The sequence below is a fragment of the Pteronotus mesoamericanus genome, unplaced genomic scaffold, assembly GCF_021234165.1.
Source record: "Pteronotus mesoamericanus isolate MK-2021 breed Mesoamerican mustached bat unplaced genomic scaffold, CSHL_Meso_final contig_192, whole genome shotgun sequence".
Taxonomy (NCBI): Eukaryota; Metazoa; Chordata; class Mammalia; order Chiroptera; family Mormoopidae; genus Pteronotus; species Pteronotus mesoamericanus.
Window position 1 is genome coordinate 1,841,475 of NW_026555082.1, and position 16,606 is coordinate 1,858,080.

The 16,606-nt window shown below is 59.9% G+C and overlaps 1 protein-coding gene across 3 annotated transcripts in view; it reads left to right on the forward strand.

The window, feature by feature from the left end:
* WDR20 (WD repeat domain 20) overlaps positions 1-13,686 on the forward strand; it is a 47,556-nt gene extending 33,870 nt beyond the window's left edge. The window contains exons 2-4 of one of the 3 annotated variants that reach the window (XM_054567739.1): positions 848-1,030; positions 3,678-3,770; positions 11,153-13,686. In XM_054567739.1, the coding sequence (XP_054423714.1) occupies positions 848-1,030; positions 3,678-3,770; positions 11,153-12,430 (1,554 nt within the window). In that variant the 3' untranslated portion in view covers positions 12,431-13,686. The remainder of the gene's footprint in view (positions 1-847; positions 1,031-3,677; positions 3,771-11,152) is intronic. The other 2 variants (XM_054567740.1, XM_054567741.1) reach the window with 2 other exon arrangements.
* The last annotated feature ends 2,920 nt before the right edge of the window (positions 13,687-16,606 follow it).

Genomic DNA, 16,606 nt, shown 5'->3' on the forward strand with positions numbered 1-16,606 from the left:
TTATGGTCAACAGACTTTGGTTTCAAACCCAGCCCTGCCACATGCTTAGGTAGGTGTGGTGACTTTGGCTGAGCTATTTAACTGTGTGAAACCTGTTTTCTCCCCGGTAAAAGGGGGGAGTGTTACCGACCTTGAATGGGCATAGGAAGGCTCAGAGGTGGCACAAGCGCCGCGCGCGTGCGAGCGAGCGAGCGAGGGCTGCGTGGGGAGAGCCACCTGCGAAGGTGCTGGGGAGGCTGTGTGGGGCGCAGGGCCGCCGGCTCCCGCAGTGGGCCTCCCACCGCAGCGGGGCAGCGTGGACTCACCCAGGCGGCTGTCAGCACAGTTCCTGGGCCCACCCCCTGGTTTCCGAGGCGTGTGGTCTAGGGCGGGGCTTGCGCATTCGCATTTCTGAGTTTCCAGGTGATGCTGCCACCGCCACTGCTGGTCTGGGGACCACGCTTTGAGAAGCACTGGGCTGCAGGTAACTCTCCAATGAGCGCTTAGGTGCTGTAGCGCTTTCATGGGGTCAGAGGTGCTCTTTTAGAAAATGCTTCGATTGCATTTTGCAAATACTGAATTAGCATCTCAAGGATTTTTTCCTCCTGAGGTCCAGGGGTCTGACTAGTTAAATATATTTGAAATAAGTTGTGAAAGTAACAGTTATAAACATTGTACAGATAGTCTAACAATGTCAGATTGGCTAAGGTATGTGAAAGTGCTTTGATAAAATGCTAAAACCTGAAAAAGTATTTTAAATACCTTTGTTTTTAAGATGGAACATCATAGTGGAGTATAAAATAGTTTGACTTAGAGTTCTCATCTCAATGTGCTGTTTACTGTGTGTATTTTTCTCTTTCTCCTCCAGGCTGCTGACTTGAGTAAACCAATAGATAAAAGGATATACAAAGGAACACAGCCTACTTGTCATGACTTCAACCACCTCACAGCCACAGCAGAAAGTGTCTCTCTCCTAGTGGGCTTTTCCGCAGGCCAAGTCCAGCTTATAGACCCAATCAAAAAAGAAACTAGCAAACTATTTAATGAGGAAGTAAGTAGCACCCTGTCTTAGCTGCTAAGACTCCCTTCAAGAATGTACACGCCCTCGCCCAGGGGAGCGGGCCTTACCTTACGCGCTCCGCTGAGCCCGTTTCCCACGTCCCGGCTGCCCTGCCTTGCGCCACCCAGCTCTCAGTGTGGCCCGCGAGCTCGTTGACTTCTGCCTGTCCTTCCCTGGGGTGACTGTTTTGTGCGTCTTTTATGGAGCATGCTCAGGTGTCTATAGCAGCTGCTTTAAAGCTGTTATAGTAGAGATGGGGTCAGACTGTACGTCTTTGTTTATGATTTAAATAAGAAAATACAGAATTCCAGACTTTGTTCACATCATCTGAAATTTTCATGTGGAGCAAAGAACTTGAAGACATTTCCTTCGGCGGCTTACATTGTACTTAAAGCTTTGTGTGGATGTTTGACAGGCCTTTGGCTGAGGAGTAATTATTTTGCTTTTGAAAATATTTGCTCTAAAATCATGTTTGACATAGTTAGAAATCCCGGCGCTTACAGTTGGATCACACGACATAGCTTTTGCCAGTGCTGTAGTACGTTCTGGGGTTTCTCATATCTTCAGTTTCATTCTGGAAGGAGCTCGCGCTATCTGAGCCGGCTGTTCAGGAACACATCAAGGCTGTTACACGTGGCAGGCAGACGTTGCCAAACAGGTTATGTCTGTGACAGCTGGCGGTGGCTTTTTGGCCCCGCGCATTGCCATGGCGTGTTCAGCGTTCCCCTCTTCTGTCTCGGTGTGACTCTCCCAGCCGTGGAGAAGGCGGTGTGGGCCGGCTGAGTGAGGAGCCTGGGTCCCCCCTTTTGTTCGTGACCTCAGCCCTGATCTGACAAGGGTCAGGTCACGTGGGATCCGACTTCTCGGGAAGGACAAGTGGTGTTGCGCTGTTGCGTGATTGTAATGCCGTCACCTTGGAACAGAAGCACACTATAGATTCTGGTTGTTAAGAAATAATTTTATCTGGTGAAGAATATTCAACTTGACAAATTGCAGTTAGAATTTTTATTCTTCTGCAGCCAATGCGGTCCGTGCCGTCCACACACGTCCAGCACCGTCCACAGTGCTGCTGCGTGACCCCCTGGGGGCTTGACGAGCGCTTTCGAACACGTCACCCCTCTCCTAGTTCATCGGGGCCGCCTGGAAACACACTGTGCCGTCGGGACTAACAGGCTGTGGACGAAAAGCATTTAATTCTGTTTCCCATTTAAAAATTTTCAGCAGAAAATGGTTCTGTTTTCCTACATACTTTATTACTATCACCCGAGGAAGTGATTTCTGAGTTGGCTGGATGATACCCCTCTGATTTTTTTTTTTTTTCCGGTGGGGGAGACGAGTCACAAAACCAGCCCCCTGTGCTGCTGCAGAGACGATGAACCCGGACTTGGATTCACTGTGGGGCTCTGTTTGTGGTGAGGTGGGGACACGCCGCGGGGAGGGGCACTGGAACCACATAAACAAGGCCGGGAGGCTGCCCGCACCGAGGGTGGCACGGAACGCCACTCCGAGAACAAGGCGCGTGTGTGTCACAGCTGGGGGAGGGGCGAGCGGGGGGGGGCCGCAGGGCCTGGAGCCTCGGGCCTGAGCTCGCAGACGCGTCGGCCAGGCCCGTCCCTCGCTCTGGACACCGGACACTGCAGGCTAAGGGGTGCCCCCTCGCTCCTGGCGCTTTAAACACAAGTGATCTCATGCTCTTTTTTTCGTTTTATTTGAAAAGTGGCCACAAGAGCAAGGACTGTGTGTGGTGTGATGCCAACGGGGCATTTAGAGCTCGAGCCTGACATTGGTTGTCCTGCCCAGTACGGTCGTCCTTTGGCTGTGTGGGTGGCATTGTCATCAGGTGGTGGCTAGGACGTCCAGGAGCAAAGCCGCCAGAGGTCTGTCCCTCGGAGAGTGCCGCTGGGGGGTGGGGGTGGCGGGCACCGTTCCTGCACTTTGCGTCGGTGTGAGAGTCCGAGGGTCAAGCGTCTTGCCTGCTCCCCCTGTTCCCCCTGTTCGGGGGTGGGGGCGGCTGTCCCTGTCACGCAGGTGGGCGGCTTGTCACAGAGAGGGTAAGGGAGCTGCCTGGGTCAGGTCCACCATGGGGATAGACGTGAGACTAGAAATTAACTGCACAAGCTCTCCCCGGCCATGGCCGGCCAGCCCCGCGGGGCGGCAGGATGGGTGGGCCCCTGTCCTCCCCGGTGCGCGGCTCAGCAGGTGGGCGGGCTGCGCGGCTGTGTGTCGGCGCAGCGCTCGGCGCAGAGAGCACGGGGCACGCTAGCTCCGCGTGTCGGTGTGTGTGGGCTCCTGTAAAACAAAAACCAACCTTAAGCTCAGTGGCAGAAGCCTGAGAAGGCTTCCAGAAGGTGACAGTTGTTACCCGGTTTTGGAAGACACAGAGGAGCTGGGGGAGGATGAGAAAGGCCGTCGGCACTGAAGGAGGGACGTGGCGTGTGGAGGAGCGTGCGGGGCCCGGTGCGGCCGTCACGGCCCAGGGGCCTCGGAGCGGCGGGAGTCGGGCCTGGGCAGGTGCGCCGCGCCCAGCCCGCACGAGTCTCCCTGGGACGTGCTCGCAAACCGGGTCTGACCTGGAGGCTGTGGGGGACCCTTTGGGCTTTTCCTCAAGGGAGTGACAGGATCAAATGTGTTTTTTTAGACCTCTTGTCAGCACTTGTGGAAGGTGGATTGGAATGAAGAGAGAGAGAATGAAGGTAGCAAGACCAGTGAGGAGGCTCTAGTAACTGTCCAGGTGAGAGCTGAGGGCCTGAACCAGAGTTGGCCGCGTTTTCGTTCATTTGATGGACCTTGATGTCCTGCCTGTGCCCGGCACTGGGTCTGCTGTGTCAGGTGACCCTGCCCTGCAACACACCATACACACGCGTGCGCGGCAAACGGGGACTTGTGACAGGAGAGGAGACCTTGGGCCCGAGAGAGAACTGCGAAGCCTCCCTAACTGCGGGGGGGAGAGCTCCCCTCGAGAGAGTGCTGGCTGCGGCCAAGGCCAGCCCGGGAGGGGCGGGGCGGGCGCTGTGCTGGGCGTGCAGGTGAGGGCCTGGTGGTGGAGCTGCGGGGCCGGAGGGGCAACCTGGGGGCTGCGCCTCGAGTGGGCGGGACCCCTGGGAGCATGAGGCGGTCGGGAGGCGGTTTTGGAAACTATCCTGGCTGCTGCCTGGAGCTGAGTCGGGGGGGGGGGGGGGGGGGCAGGGGAGCCAACCGTGGGTTCCTGGTGACCACGCCACCGCACTGGGTAGGACCGGGAAGGGGCAGGTGTTGGGGAATGGAGGGTGGGGCCGCAGTCCAACTGTACCTGCTCCCCTTGAGAGGCCGGGAGACGCAGTCGTGTGGGGCCTGCCAGCCTGTGACTCGCCGTCCCATCCCTGAGGTCAGAAGGAGGACCTATGGGGAGAGCCTGGGAAGAGGATCAGCAGGGCCTGCACCGGCCCCGCGGTCTCCGAGGCCCCCGCACCGCCGTCTCCAGCGGCGCTCCCGGAACAGCCCGTCTGCTCCTGAGCACGTGCAGATTCGGCCGCAGCTCAGCAAGGGGAGCCCTGCGGCCGAGGCCCGGGGCTGCCCGCCCAGCCTCTGGCTCCTGGCTGAGGGGCCTGGCCCTGGCTCTCCTACCCGGCGCCGCCTGCACGCAGGGTGTGGACGTGGTGCTAATGTGGGCTGGAGCGTGGGCCCAGGCAGGTGCCCGGGCAAGTTCCAGGGAAGGGGGACCAGCTTTGTGGCAGGCAAGACACGGCGTGTTTGAAGGGGAAGCAGAAATAGTTTCCCAGGATGAGCAGGTGAGAGCAGGTGGCCGGGCAGAGGCGCACGCATGCAAGGCCGAGGGCGGTGCCGCTCCGCTCGGCTGCGCATCGATCTGTCCGTCATGCTGTCTGTTTCGCACGCCAGAGCGCTCCTCTGTGGCTGTGACACATGGGCAGTGACCGCACACGACCCGGTGGTGACTGCTTGGGCCGTCGCCTCCTTTCCGGAGTGGCCTGGTACGTGAAAACACGGCGTGCGTTTGGGTGGCTGCCTGATGTGGGATTGTAGGTCCTGGAGAACCACCTGCGATTAAAGGCAGGGAGAGAGTTCTGTATGGGAATGCACCAAGTATATCTTAAATGGTAATTTTTTTCCATGAATTAAAACATAAAAGGAATTTAAACATCTGCTTATAGAAACATTGGGACCTAGAGAAGTACCAGTAGGGGACACATCACCTACAACTCGCAACGCTCACTGTTAACTTTGTTTCTTTGTAAGGCTAAGAGTCACGGCTCCCACTAGAAGTGCCACTGCCTTCGCCTCCCAGCCTGGCCCCTGATCTGCTCAGATCGGTCGGCAGAGGCGCATGCTGGCTGCTCCCAGTGGTCCCGGGCCCTTGGGCCTGTGCTGGTCTGGCGGGAGGAAGGACCCAGTCCTTTCTGGCCTCCCCGGCGAGTGCTGGCCGCAGACCCCTGGTCTCTGCTTCCTGCCACCTCTGAGAGTAGGTCCCAGGTTTCTGTTCGTAGCAGTCTTGTGGGGTCGGCCCCTGTGGGGAGGATCTGCGCTCAGCCGACAGGCTCTCGGGCCGCGGAGCCGGGCTGCATAGTGAGCACTCCCGGGGCAGGACAGCAGCGCCGTCTGTGATCAGCCTGCGTGAGGCGCACCGAGGGGCAGCAGGTTCCCTTCTTATGACTAGTAGTGGTGGTGTATTGGGGAGGAGGAATTGTAGGGGCAGTTTCTATATGATGATACAATTAGCCTTCTTCATCCTTATACAGATTCTCAGTATTTCAGAGTTGTAGCCATAGAATAGTAATTTCAGAGAATTTTCAAGTATGTTTTGATTATTGGGTAAGGTGTAAAATCTAAAAGAACTCGTCACCTCAGCTTCTTCCATGACTGACATGTAAAGAGACGCCCTGCCCTAGACTTTGCCTCTCTCTGCCACAGGTTTGGGGCCGGGGCCCGCTCGTTGAGCAGGCTCTGCAGATCAAGTCCAGGGCGCGGAGGAGGCCCTGACTCCCGGTCCCTGTTGCCAGCCCAAGGCTGTGAACCTTCTCGCCTCGCCAGCGGCAGGCCCCTCCTGCGCCTGGCCCTGGGGGGGGGTGGGGGCCCAGCCAGGCCCAGCCGTGGCCTTGCAGTGTTCTGTCCAGTCCCATCACAGAAGGGCAGTTCTGTGCATCCTGGTAATTTTGTTTTTGTTGTTGCTTTTTTTAATCGAAGGAAATGAGCTGATAGTGATGCACTTTTTAAAGGTGCAGCGTTGACGCAAGTGGCATGTGGCCCTCCTGCCCCCGGCCTGCGAGCGGCCCTCCTCACAGCGCGTGCTCCCGCCCACAGGGCGGCTCTGCCTGCGGCCGCATTACAGCGTTTCCAGAGGCTGTGGTTTTTGAGTTGTTGTAGTTATAAATTAACATCTGCATTTTAAAATGCATACTCACGCCCCCAAACGTAACTTTTTCCTGCTCATCATGCCGTTGTAATGAAAGAGAAAGAAGTGCAGTGTTGCAGAAAGCTTCATTTAGCGGTGATGCTTCCGTGCAGTCATGGATTTTTATTCTTGCTCCCTTCTAACGAGTTTAGTGCCATTGGAGAGTCTTGTCTGTTGATGCCATTAGTGATGGGAACGTGGGTTCACGTGTGGTTTTCCCTGGATCACAAGTGGGACCGTTCCCCCGCATTCAGAATAGGGCACGTGGGGGTGCGGGCGAACGCGAGGGACAGGCAGGGGCCGCGAGCCCCCCAAAGGGAGGCTTTGACATAGAAATGTCCGGATCGTGTTTCTGGCTTTTATGAACGTGATTGTAAGAGGAGGCCTTGCAGCGTTTCAGAATTTGTCTCCCTTGATTGGAAAGCCCTGAGGCTGTGCCCGTGACCTCACAGAGACCTCCTTCCTTAGCCGCTCAGTCTCCCCTGTGGCCCCCAGCCCCGCCTGGCCTGTGGCCCTCATCGATCCCTCCCCGGCCTCCCCGAGCCCAGGCCGGCTTCTCTGCCGGCCGGCCAGAGCGCTTCCCTGCCGAGCGTCTCGTTCCGTCCCCTGACCAAGTGGCATTTTGATGCCCAGAGCAGAGCTCCTGGCCTCTCCACCCCGCCCCCACCTCATGGACTTGTGGGCCCTTCTCTGCTTTTTCTTCTCCTAACACGTGGGGCTTCAGAGCTTCGTACTCACTTTCTCCACCCCACCTTCTCCGTTGGCGCCCGCCGGACGCCGGAGGTCCGGCTCGCCCTGGGCCTCGTCGTCCCCTCGCTTTCACTCGCTGCCGACACGATGAGGACACTTGGGTTCCTCCCCAGCTCAGTCACCCCTACCTCGTCCTTGTCTGTCACCGCCTGCCTGTCACTCAGACTCAGAGCCAGGGACCCCTCATTGCCCGTCCTCCCCCTCCTCCTCTCCACGCAGCCTGCCGCCCAGCCCCTGGCCACGTTTCAGGGCCACGCACAGTTGCCATGGCTCTTAGCTTGTTCCACTTCACGCACACCGTTCATCCCGGTAGCTGCGGGGGTTCCCCAGCCTGCGTTTCCCTCCTCAGGAGGCCCGGGCCCACTGTGTGTGGCAGGCCGCCTGGGGGCCGCTTCAACTCCGCTCCGGGCCAGAGCCAGGAAAAAGCAGAAGTGAGATTCCGCTCTACCCAGTACGTCCAAAGTACAATTTCAGCAGGCGGAGTGAGCGACACGGACACAGAGGGTCCGTTTCCTTCGCGTTCTGTCCTCAGAGCCTGTGTGCGTTCACGCTCGGCCCAGGTCGTGTTGGGCCGGTTCCTCCTTGGGTGCTCGGCCTGGGCCCCTTCACCTGGGCCTCCATGGCCTGGCTCCCCAGTGCAGACCTGACTCCCTGCCCCCGCTCAGGCGCCCTCTCGTGCAGGGCACTGCCCCCTCAGCGTCCTTGTGAGCCGCCGTCCCCTGCGCAGGACAGGGCCTGGCCCACGCCCTCTCCGCCTGCCGTCTGCCACCCGCACGTCTGCAGTCCGCCGCCCTCACCGCCCCGGCAGGCCTTTCTGGGCCTCCTGGCTGAGCCTGAGATCACTGCAGCCCCTGCCCGCCTGCACCCGGTCCCCGCGCTGCCCCCGCCCCGGGCCCGCCCTCCACAGCGCTCCTCCCTGGGGTTGGTACCTTCCACTGTCCGCTCCTCCCTCTAGAAGGTAAATGCCACGCAACAAGGGACGTCTGTTCAGTCAGCCCCTTCTTGCGCTGCCATAGGGTTTGCCTTCAACAAAGAATGAAGAATGGCTCTTTGAACGAACCTGTGAATACAGCCGTCCCTGGTCCGCGGGGCATTGGTTCCAGGGCCCCTTGATCCCACAGCCCGCGGACACGCGGGCCCCTGAACACCCAGGGGCGTGGTGCTGGCGCGCAGCCCGTGTGCGCCCTCCTGCGGACGCTGTCGCCCCCGGGTCCCCTGTGACCCTCACACAGTGTGAGTGCTGCGTCAGTGGGGCTGTGCTGTGGTGTCCGGGGAGCACTGACAAGAAGAACCGCACCTGCCCGCACCGATGCGGCCCGTGGCCACTGTGGGCCTGGTGACACAGCGCTCGCTGTCAGCAACCACGGGGCGTTGTTCCCTGTTGTCTCCCACCCGCACTCAGTGGACTCCGTGGACATGGGAGGCCGCCGTGCGTGGATGGGGGAGTCGGGGCGGAACTAGGACTTCAGGTGGGTTTCCCGACCTGGCCGATCTCGTGCCGCCTGTTCCCGATGGGCGGCGCGGCGGTGACACCTGCCTTCCTCCGGGGAGCCAGTCCTCCTGCTGACGCTGCTGATGGGGCGAGAGCTGCGTCCCCCGTGGGCGGCGACTCTCGAACGCCTACGCGGACCCCAGAGGCAGACAGCTTTCCACCCGGCTGCTCCGCCGGCCAGGCGCCCTGCCGGTGTGTCCGTGCCCAGGGAGCCGCCACAGGGACAGGCTCCGTCCACGCGAAGAGGGGCGCGCGCTGCCTCTGTGGCTGTGCACCCGTCCTCCTGGCTGAGGGCGCAGGGTGGGCGCGTCCGCAGCCTTGTCCACGCAGGAAGGTGCTGCCGTGCCTGGGGACGGTGTGAGCGAGGCTTTCTCCTGCACGTGTTGTATCAGCTTGGTGTGTGGTACCTATGCAAAAAAAAGTGGAAGCTGACCTGGCAGGGCCCTTGCAGAGACTGAGGAGCATGTGCGGGGCCCGCGCCTGGGCCTGACACGCAGAGCTGGCCCTTGGGCCAGACGTCATGCTGCTGTCCTGACGCGGCTGCACGCGCCCCAGCGTGCGTGAGGCTTCGGCACCCCCAGGGGACGCATACTTGTCCCTGTTCCGGAGCACATGACTGGGCAGGGCACTCCAGTGGTGCGGAACAAGGAGAAACCACGGTCTCCTTCGTTGCCTGGTTGAGGTTGCTTATGCTGGTGCGCCCGGCTCACAGGGCGAGTGTGTGCGCCAGGCCTGGCAGGACACAGCGTGGGCTGGGCTCCTGTCCAGAGGGCGCGGCCACGGGCCCGCGTGCCGCAGCCTCGGCGCACCGTCTGCGTGCGCTCCGTCGCCCGGGAGCTCGCAGTCTGGCGTGGTGCTGCGGTGGTTCGCGCCTCAGAGGCGCAGGCACTTCTCTTCTTACCTGACAGTGTTAGAGCTTCGAGTTCCAAGGGAACTGTGTTTCCTTAAGCCAAAAATAAAATGTTCTCCTAGCCATGGTGCTGGAGGTCTTTGTGTCTGTCCCTAAAGCGTGGCACGCGTGTGATGGCGTGCAATGGTGACACGCGTGTGATGGCGTGACCTCGGGAGGACAGGTTGGACTTGGCCGTCGCAACGTCAGAGGCGTAGGCCTGAGGGCCACAGGGCCAGGATGAGGCCCAGCTCAGCTTTTGTAGCTGCCTGACCAGGCCCCCAGTGGGGGGCGAGCGTGGCGACCCCTAGACCCTGGGCTGGCAGGCCAGTCCCCCTTGTAGAGGTCAGTCACTGGGCAGGCAGGGGACGAAAACGCCGGCCGTGTCTGCAGGGCCCCTCGCCTCGCCTCTGTTAAAGTGAGCGGCTGCCCTGGGGCTGAGGCCCTGCGGGGTGCCAGGCAGCGACCGCTGCTGGTGACTGACCTTCGCCCAGCGCGGGGTCCCCCAGGCCCCCCCGCGCCTGCCCAGTGGGGGGTTTGCAGGCCGCTGCCTTCTGGGGTCTGATTTTTCACAGCAGCTCATGGGGTCCTTCATCTCTTGGGAACAGCTCAGGTTTGTCGTCGTCGGTGGAAGCGCAGCCTGCAGAGCTGGCGAGGGGGGACGGCCCCTGTTCTTGGGGTCCCCGAGTCCCGGCCAGCTGGGCCACGGTGCCAGTGGCTGGGGGGGCAGCGGAGGGCGTTTGGTGATTGGGGCGTCTGAGGGGAACGCGGGACGGCCTCTGCTGGTGTGATTTGGGGACCAGACAGCCTCGAGAGGGCCCTTCTGGGGGGGCCACTGTGCCGCGGCCCAGCAAGGTCGGCCAGCAGAGACGGCCCTGGTGCCTTTGGGTGGGTTTTACTTCTGGCCTTTTGTTCTCTTTGGTTTAGAGGGAAGACTTGCCTAATCTGTGCCTGTTAAAGACCTGGGTGGTCAGGGGACCCCAAGTTAAGAGTGGCAGTGAGGGGCCCCTACTCCTGAGTGAGTCCCTTGTCTCTTTCAACACCACCTTGCTCCAGAGCAGACGGGGCAGGGCGGCCTGTGGAGGGGCCCAGGAGGGCCACCCAGTGGGAAGCCCGGCTCCAGGGCCCTGGTGAAGTCCCGGGCACGGCGGCAGGACCCCGCTGGGCGCAGCCGGGCAGGGGCGGGTGTGGTCTGCACTGACCGAGAACCGGGAGCCGCCGCCGCCCCGGCGGTGGGGACTGCGAGGTCCTCCCGGGGTCCCTCACAGAGGAGGCCGCGCAGGTGCGGTGACTCCCACCCCTGGACCCGCCCGGCGGGAGAAGTGGCACGTGCCCGGGGCTGGCCCTGTCCCGTGTGCCCCAGTGTCTGCTGCGGTGTCAGTTGAATGGCCGACTTCTCAGGGAAGGCCACCGCCCGACACCCTGGCGCGGCCCTACAGAGCATGCAGGACGCTCCTCCCTGGCCTGGTCGGCCACGGGAGGGTGTGTCGGGCCCGATGACCGTCCCTTGTCACCCAGCAGCAGCCCTGCTTTCTCGCTGGGACGTAGACCGTGAAGCTTCTCATTGTGATAACATATTCTCCTTTGTCTTCACAGAGATTAATAGACAAGTCACGAGTAACCTGTGTCAAATGGGTTCCTGGCTCGGAAAGCCTGTTCCTAGTAGCCCACGCCAGTGGGAGCATGCACCTGTATAACGTGGAGCACTCTTGTGGCACCACAGCCCCCCACTACCAGCTCCTGAAGCAGGGCGAGAGCTTCGCTGTGCACACTTGCAAGAGCAAATCCACGAGGAACCCTCTCCTCAAGTGGACGGTGGGCGAGGGGGCCCTCAACGAGTTTGCTTTCTCCCCAGATGGCAAGTTCTTGGCGTGCGTGAGCCAGGACGGGTTTCTGCGGGTGTTCAACTTTGACTCTGTGGAGCTGCACGGCACGATGAAAAGCTACTTTGGAGGCTTGCTGTGCGTGTGCTGGAGCCCGGACGGCAAGTACGTCGTGACGGGGGGCGAGGACGACCTGGTGACCGTCTGGTCTTTCGTGGACGGCCGCGTCATAGCTCGCGGCCACGGGCACAGGTCCTGGGTCAGCGTAGTGGCCTTCGACCCCTACACGACGAGCGTGGAGGAGGGCGACCCCACGGAGCTCAGCGGCAGCGACGAGGACTTCCAGGACCTGCTCCACTTCGGTCGAGACCGCGCCAACAGCACCCAGTCCCGGCTGTCCAAACGGAACTCCACGGAGAGCCGGCCCGTCAGCGTCACGTACCGGTTCGGCTCTGTGGGCCAGGACACGCAGCTCTGCTTGTGGGACCTCACGGAAGACATCCTCTTCCCGCACCAGCCCCTCTCGAGGGCGCGGACACACACAAACGTCATGAACGCCACGAGCCCCCCGGCCGGGAGCACCGGGAACAGCGCCACGACGCCCGGCAGCGCGGCGCCCCCTCCTCTGCCGCGGTCCAACAGCCTCCCACATTCCACCGTCTCCAGCGCCGGCAGCAAGGGCAGCGTCGCCGACGGGGCCGTCGCGTCCGGGGTCAGCAAGTTCGCAACGCTCTCCCTGCATGACCGGAAGGACCGGCACCACGAGAAAGACCACAAGCGGAACCACAGCATGGGACACATCTCCAGCAAGAGCAGCGACAGACTGAACCTGGTTCCCAAAACCAGGACGGACCCGGCCAAGACCCTGGGCACGCCCCTGTGTCCTCGGATGGAAGACGTGCCCTTGCTGGAGCCGCTCATCTGTAAAAAGATAGCACACGAACGCCTGACCGTGCTGATTTTCCTTGAAGACTGTGTGGTCACCGCGTGTCAGGAGGGGTTTGTTTGCACATGGGGGAGGCCGGGGAAGGGGGCGAGTTTGAATCCTTAATGCTGCACCGGACGGAGACTCAGTAGGTAGCGATTTTTTTCTTGCGGGAGGGGTGGGTGTACAATGGATGAATGACACTTCTTAATGTAAATCTAAATGCATCAGAGCCATAATTTTGGATACTGCATGCCGTGTAATTCTGAATCATTTGATAATTCACCTTAGAAGGTTTAAAAAATATAATCAAACTAATTGCCAGCCAAGTCAGTCACCCTCCTGGGAGTAACTAGAGTCCCGAGGTTAGTGTTCCCGTCTTAGACGATTTTGATTTTAGGAAAATCATGACAGTATGGGAAACAATGACTTAAAAAGCTAAAATTAAAGTCTCTGCTTTAACTGGAATATTTTTGCTTAACTACGCAATTAGAATATTGTACACCTGATCAGAGCGTGTGTTCAGTACGGACGGCCATTGATTGTCATTTATAGTCCAATTTTTTTATCTTAATCATAAAATGTTTAGGAATCTATGAAATTTAACTTTAGGAACAAAGCGTTCAGCAGGGTTGATTGATATTATTTTTACATTGTTCTGGCAATCCACAGAAAGAGAAGAGCCTTAATTTTTAAAACCCATTTTAGTCATTTTATGACAATTAAAATTGTTTAATAAACATCTTTTTTCAAAGAAGCAGTTTGTACCACTTTGATTGAGACTCTGTGCACTAAACGACACACCCACGCTCCCGGAGCCGGCGGCCGCGAGAGCCGCGGGCCCAGGCCCCCGCAGGCGTCCGAAGTGCCTCTTGCCACACGAGCCAAGACCTGTATGTCCCACACGCTGTGCTGATGTTTTTTTCCAATGAGGAAAAGGACGTTTTATTCTCTTTTGTTTTGGGGCAGGTTTTGTGGGGATATTTGTTTCTTGGGTGTTTTTTTTTTGTTTTTTTTTGTTTTTTTTTTGTCAAAAGGCACGCGGCTGTAGGCCCTGGACAGCCTCTTCAGCTTTGTTTTGTACAGACAGACAGACCCCCGAGGCCCTGGCTGGCTCCACCCCGGAGGGGGAGCCCAGGCGCAGGTCGCCCGTGCCCTGCTGTGGCGCAGCCGCTTAGGGGTCTCTCCGGGTTGCCCGTGCTGGCTGGGCCTGCGGCGGCCAGGGCCGGGGCGCACACACCCCGGGCGGGACCGCTCCCGTGGGGAACGACGGTGTTTGACCCTGAGTCCAGCCCGGAGGACCTTCCAGCAGTGGAGGAGTTTCGGATCCCGGTTTTCACACAGATGGACGGTTCCCTGAGCTCTGTGTTTTGTGTCAAGATGATGGCTATCTTATTTGTTAACTTATTTTGGTCATTTAGGTTTGTTTTGTTTTGCACACTTTTGTAATTAAATACAGAGATACTGACAACATATGCTGGTTTGCGTAGTGACTGCGGCTCAGGTGAAGGCCCGGACGCGCAGAGAGCGGGGGCGGCCCCGGCTGGCGGGGCCTCAGCCCGGAGCCCCGGCGCCCCTCCTCCACCTGCCTCCCCACACCGTGCGGTTGGGTCCCCTCACGCGGAGGGTGCGCGGTCACGTCCGGGCTGCGGTGGGGTCCTTGGCTCCTGCGCGTTGCCTGCTCTAAGGCAGCAACGTCGGCGGCCTCGCAGGTGATGCCGGGCCACCAGACCGGGAGACTAGGACCAGCACCCCACACGCGGGTCGTGTGCCGCTTGGTGGTGGGAGTCTGTTTCAAACGCGCCTGAGGCCTGAGTGCACAGTTCCCAGTCACGGGACTCTGCGCCTGGCCTGGGTGGGGAGCGGCCTCCGCGGGGAAGGCCACGGCGCCCCCGCGGCTCTCGTGCACACCGGCACGAGGCCCGCGTGGGCCACTGACGGGCGGCTTTCCTGTGAGGCAGAGAGTGCGGGAGGTGGGGGGAGGTGAGAGGACATTACTCTCACCTCTGGGGCCCTCTGGGGCCCATCTCCTCCCACCCCCACCCACCCTCGCCCGGGTCCTGTCAGGGTGGGGGTGGGGGGTGGAGCTTGGTCACAGCCCCGTTCTTGCAGTTTCTGCTGGGGCGCGTGTGTCCTCTCTGTCAGGCCCCTGCTGGGGTCGCTGCTGGGTGGGCCCGGCTGGCCCTGCACCTGCTGCCTCTCTGACGCCTGCTCCCTTTCTTTGACAGCCAGCAGAGCACTCGTCTGGTGGTGGGGAGGACAGAGTGCAAGGTGTTCTTCGGGACCAGGGCTGAGCTGCCAGGCGGCAGCTCGAGGACGAAAGGGCCCCGCCCTGGACGGCTCCTGCGCGCGGGTTCCCATGGGCCCTGGGCTGCGGGGCCCTGAGCACAGGCTGCGGGTAGGCGGGGCCGGGGGAGCCCTTCCGTGGTGTTCTCCGCCAGCCCTGAGCTTCATCGTTGAAATTTTTTGACGTTTTCAGCTTGAGCAGAAATGTCTTTTCTGACCTGCCCTCTGGAGTGAAAGCCACGGGCAGGAAGTGGCGGCCGCTCCCTGGTCCACCTGGTGTCTCTGTCCTGCGCTGAACCCACGGCGAGGAGCGCGGGCAGGAGCCGAGCGTCGGGGGGCCCAAGCTGGGCGCCCTCCGACCCCTGTGCCGCCCATGCTCCCGGCAGCGGGGCTTTGGCAAGCAGCTCTGAACCCGCTGGCCAGGCAGGGCCGGGGACTCTAGCCCCCTGGAGGGCCTTGCCTTTCCCAGTGGCGGGGGGCGGGGGGTGTGAGGGGGCTGGCAGCCATTTTAACCTAACCGGCAACTTCAGGTCCATAGTTGCTTAAACAAGCAGTGGCTAAGAATCTTAATCTTGTCTTTTGTGCTAATTGACCTTCTGGCGTTTTTGGAGTGTTTTCCTATGAGCCCACTGGCCTGGGACTCGGGGTAGATGTCTCAGGATAGAGGAGTGGACGACACAGGATATTAGCTCAGGTATTCAGAAACGGCGGGGAGCCCACGGTGCAGATGCTGTGCAGGTTCTGTGGTGTGTGCCCACGTGCTTCCCAGGGGCCGCCGCCGTGCGCATCACAGCCAAGCCCGAGTCGGCCGGAGCCGGCCAGCGGTCACTCCCTTCCCCCTTCCACGGGCGCACCCTGGCTGGTATGAAATCGTCAAGTGTCACATTTGTGCTGGAGTTGGTGATGCTGTCCTGTCGGGGCTGCACCTGTGCGCGAGGTTCTTGTCACCTCTGCCTGGGAGGGGGGGCATGTGATCTCTTTGTTGGGGAAACGGAAAGCGTGCGGGGGAAGCTGCCGGGCAGGGGGCGCCGTGGACGGCAGCCAGGGCCCATTCTGTGTCCTGTCTAGGGCCGGACTAGAAGCAGAGTTGAACCTCGGGTCTTCCAGGAAAGGTGCGGGAGCACTTGGCTGAGGGACCGGTGCAGGTGGCCTGGGGAAGCAAGCTGTGGGCGTGCCTGTCCCCTCGAGCCCGGCGTGCGCACGGCGGGCTCGCCTTCCTCAGCCCTGGGCCTCGGCCTGCCTGTGAGGAGCCCGGGGCCTGCCGGCACGGGGCCCAGCAGCCTGGAGACCGGAGCTGTTCCTTCCAAGCCCGGAGCCCGCCGGGCAGCGGGCGTGAGCTCGCCCTCACAAAGGGGGCCGCCCCGGCCGCCAGTCGCCGCCTCTGTCGCATGGCCTGCATCACGGTCCAACTGCAGTCTCTCGATTGAAAGTGGACAAGAAAATGTTTTTGAGGTTTTATTTCTGTATGCGTAAGTTTATTAAAGATTGTTATGTTAGGTGACACACTGTATAAAATTGTATGAATATTTACTTTTCGTGGAAATCAAAAGTTGAGCTTGCATGCATTTCCTTTTTTTATATTTTCACCTAATTTCTTGACAACTTGAATAAATTTTATAAAGAGCCTTCCTAAAATGAAATGTTGGTAAATTAAGTTCTTAACTGTTGCAGAAATGAATGCGGCTTTAATACCAGTATTGTTACTTTATTATTTTAAGAAAATCATGCCTGCTCCCTGCCTTGGCTTTCGCTGTTCCCAGCTCATTGTCCCGGCTGGAGACTCACGACGCACGTGATGCTCCGAGGTCCTTTGCGGCTGCCCTCTGCACGGACAGTAAATAAACGTGTGAGTTACACATGTAGATCGCTTTCAACAGTCACTGTGGTGTCTAATGTCTAAGCGTTATAAAATCTCCGCGGCTGGAGCTGGGAAGGAAGAGCTGCTCCTTGCTGCAGAGTTCAGGCCCTGATGTTTACAGGACAAATGGACACAGGAGTCGCTGCCTCTCATTACCG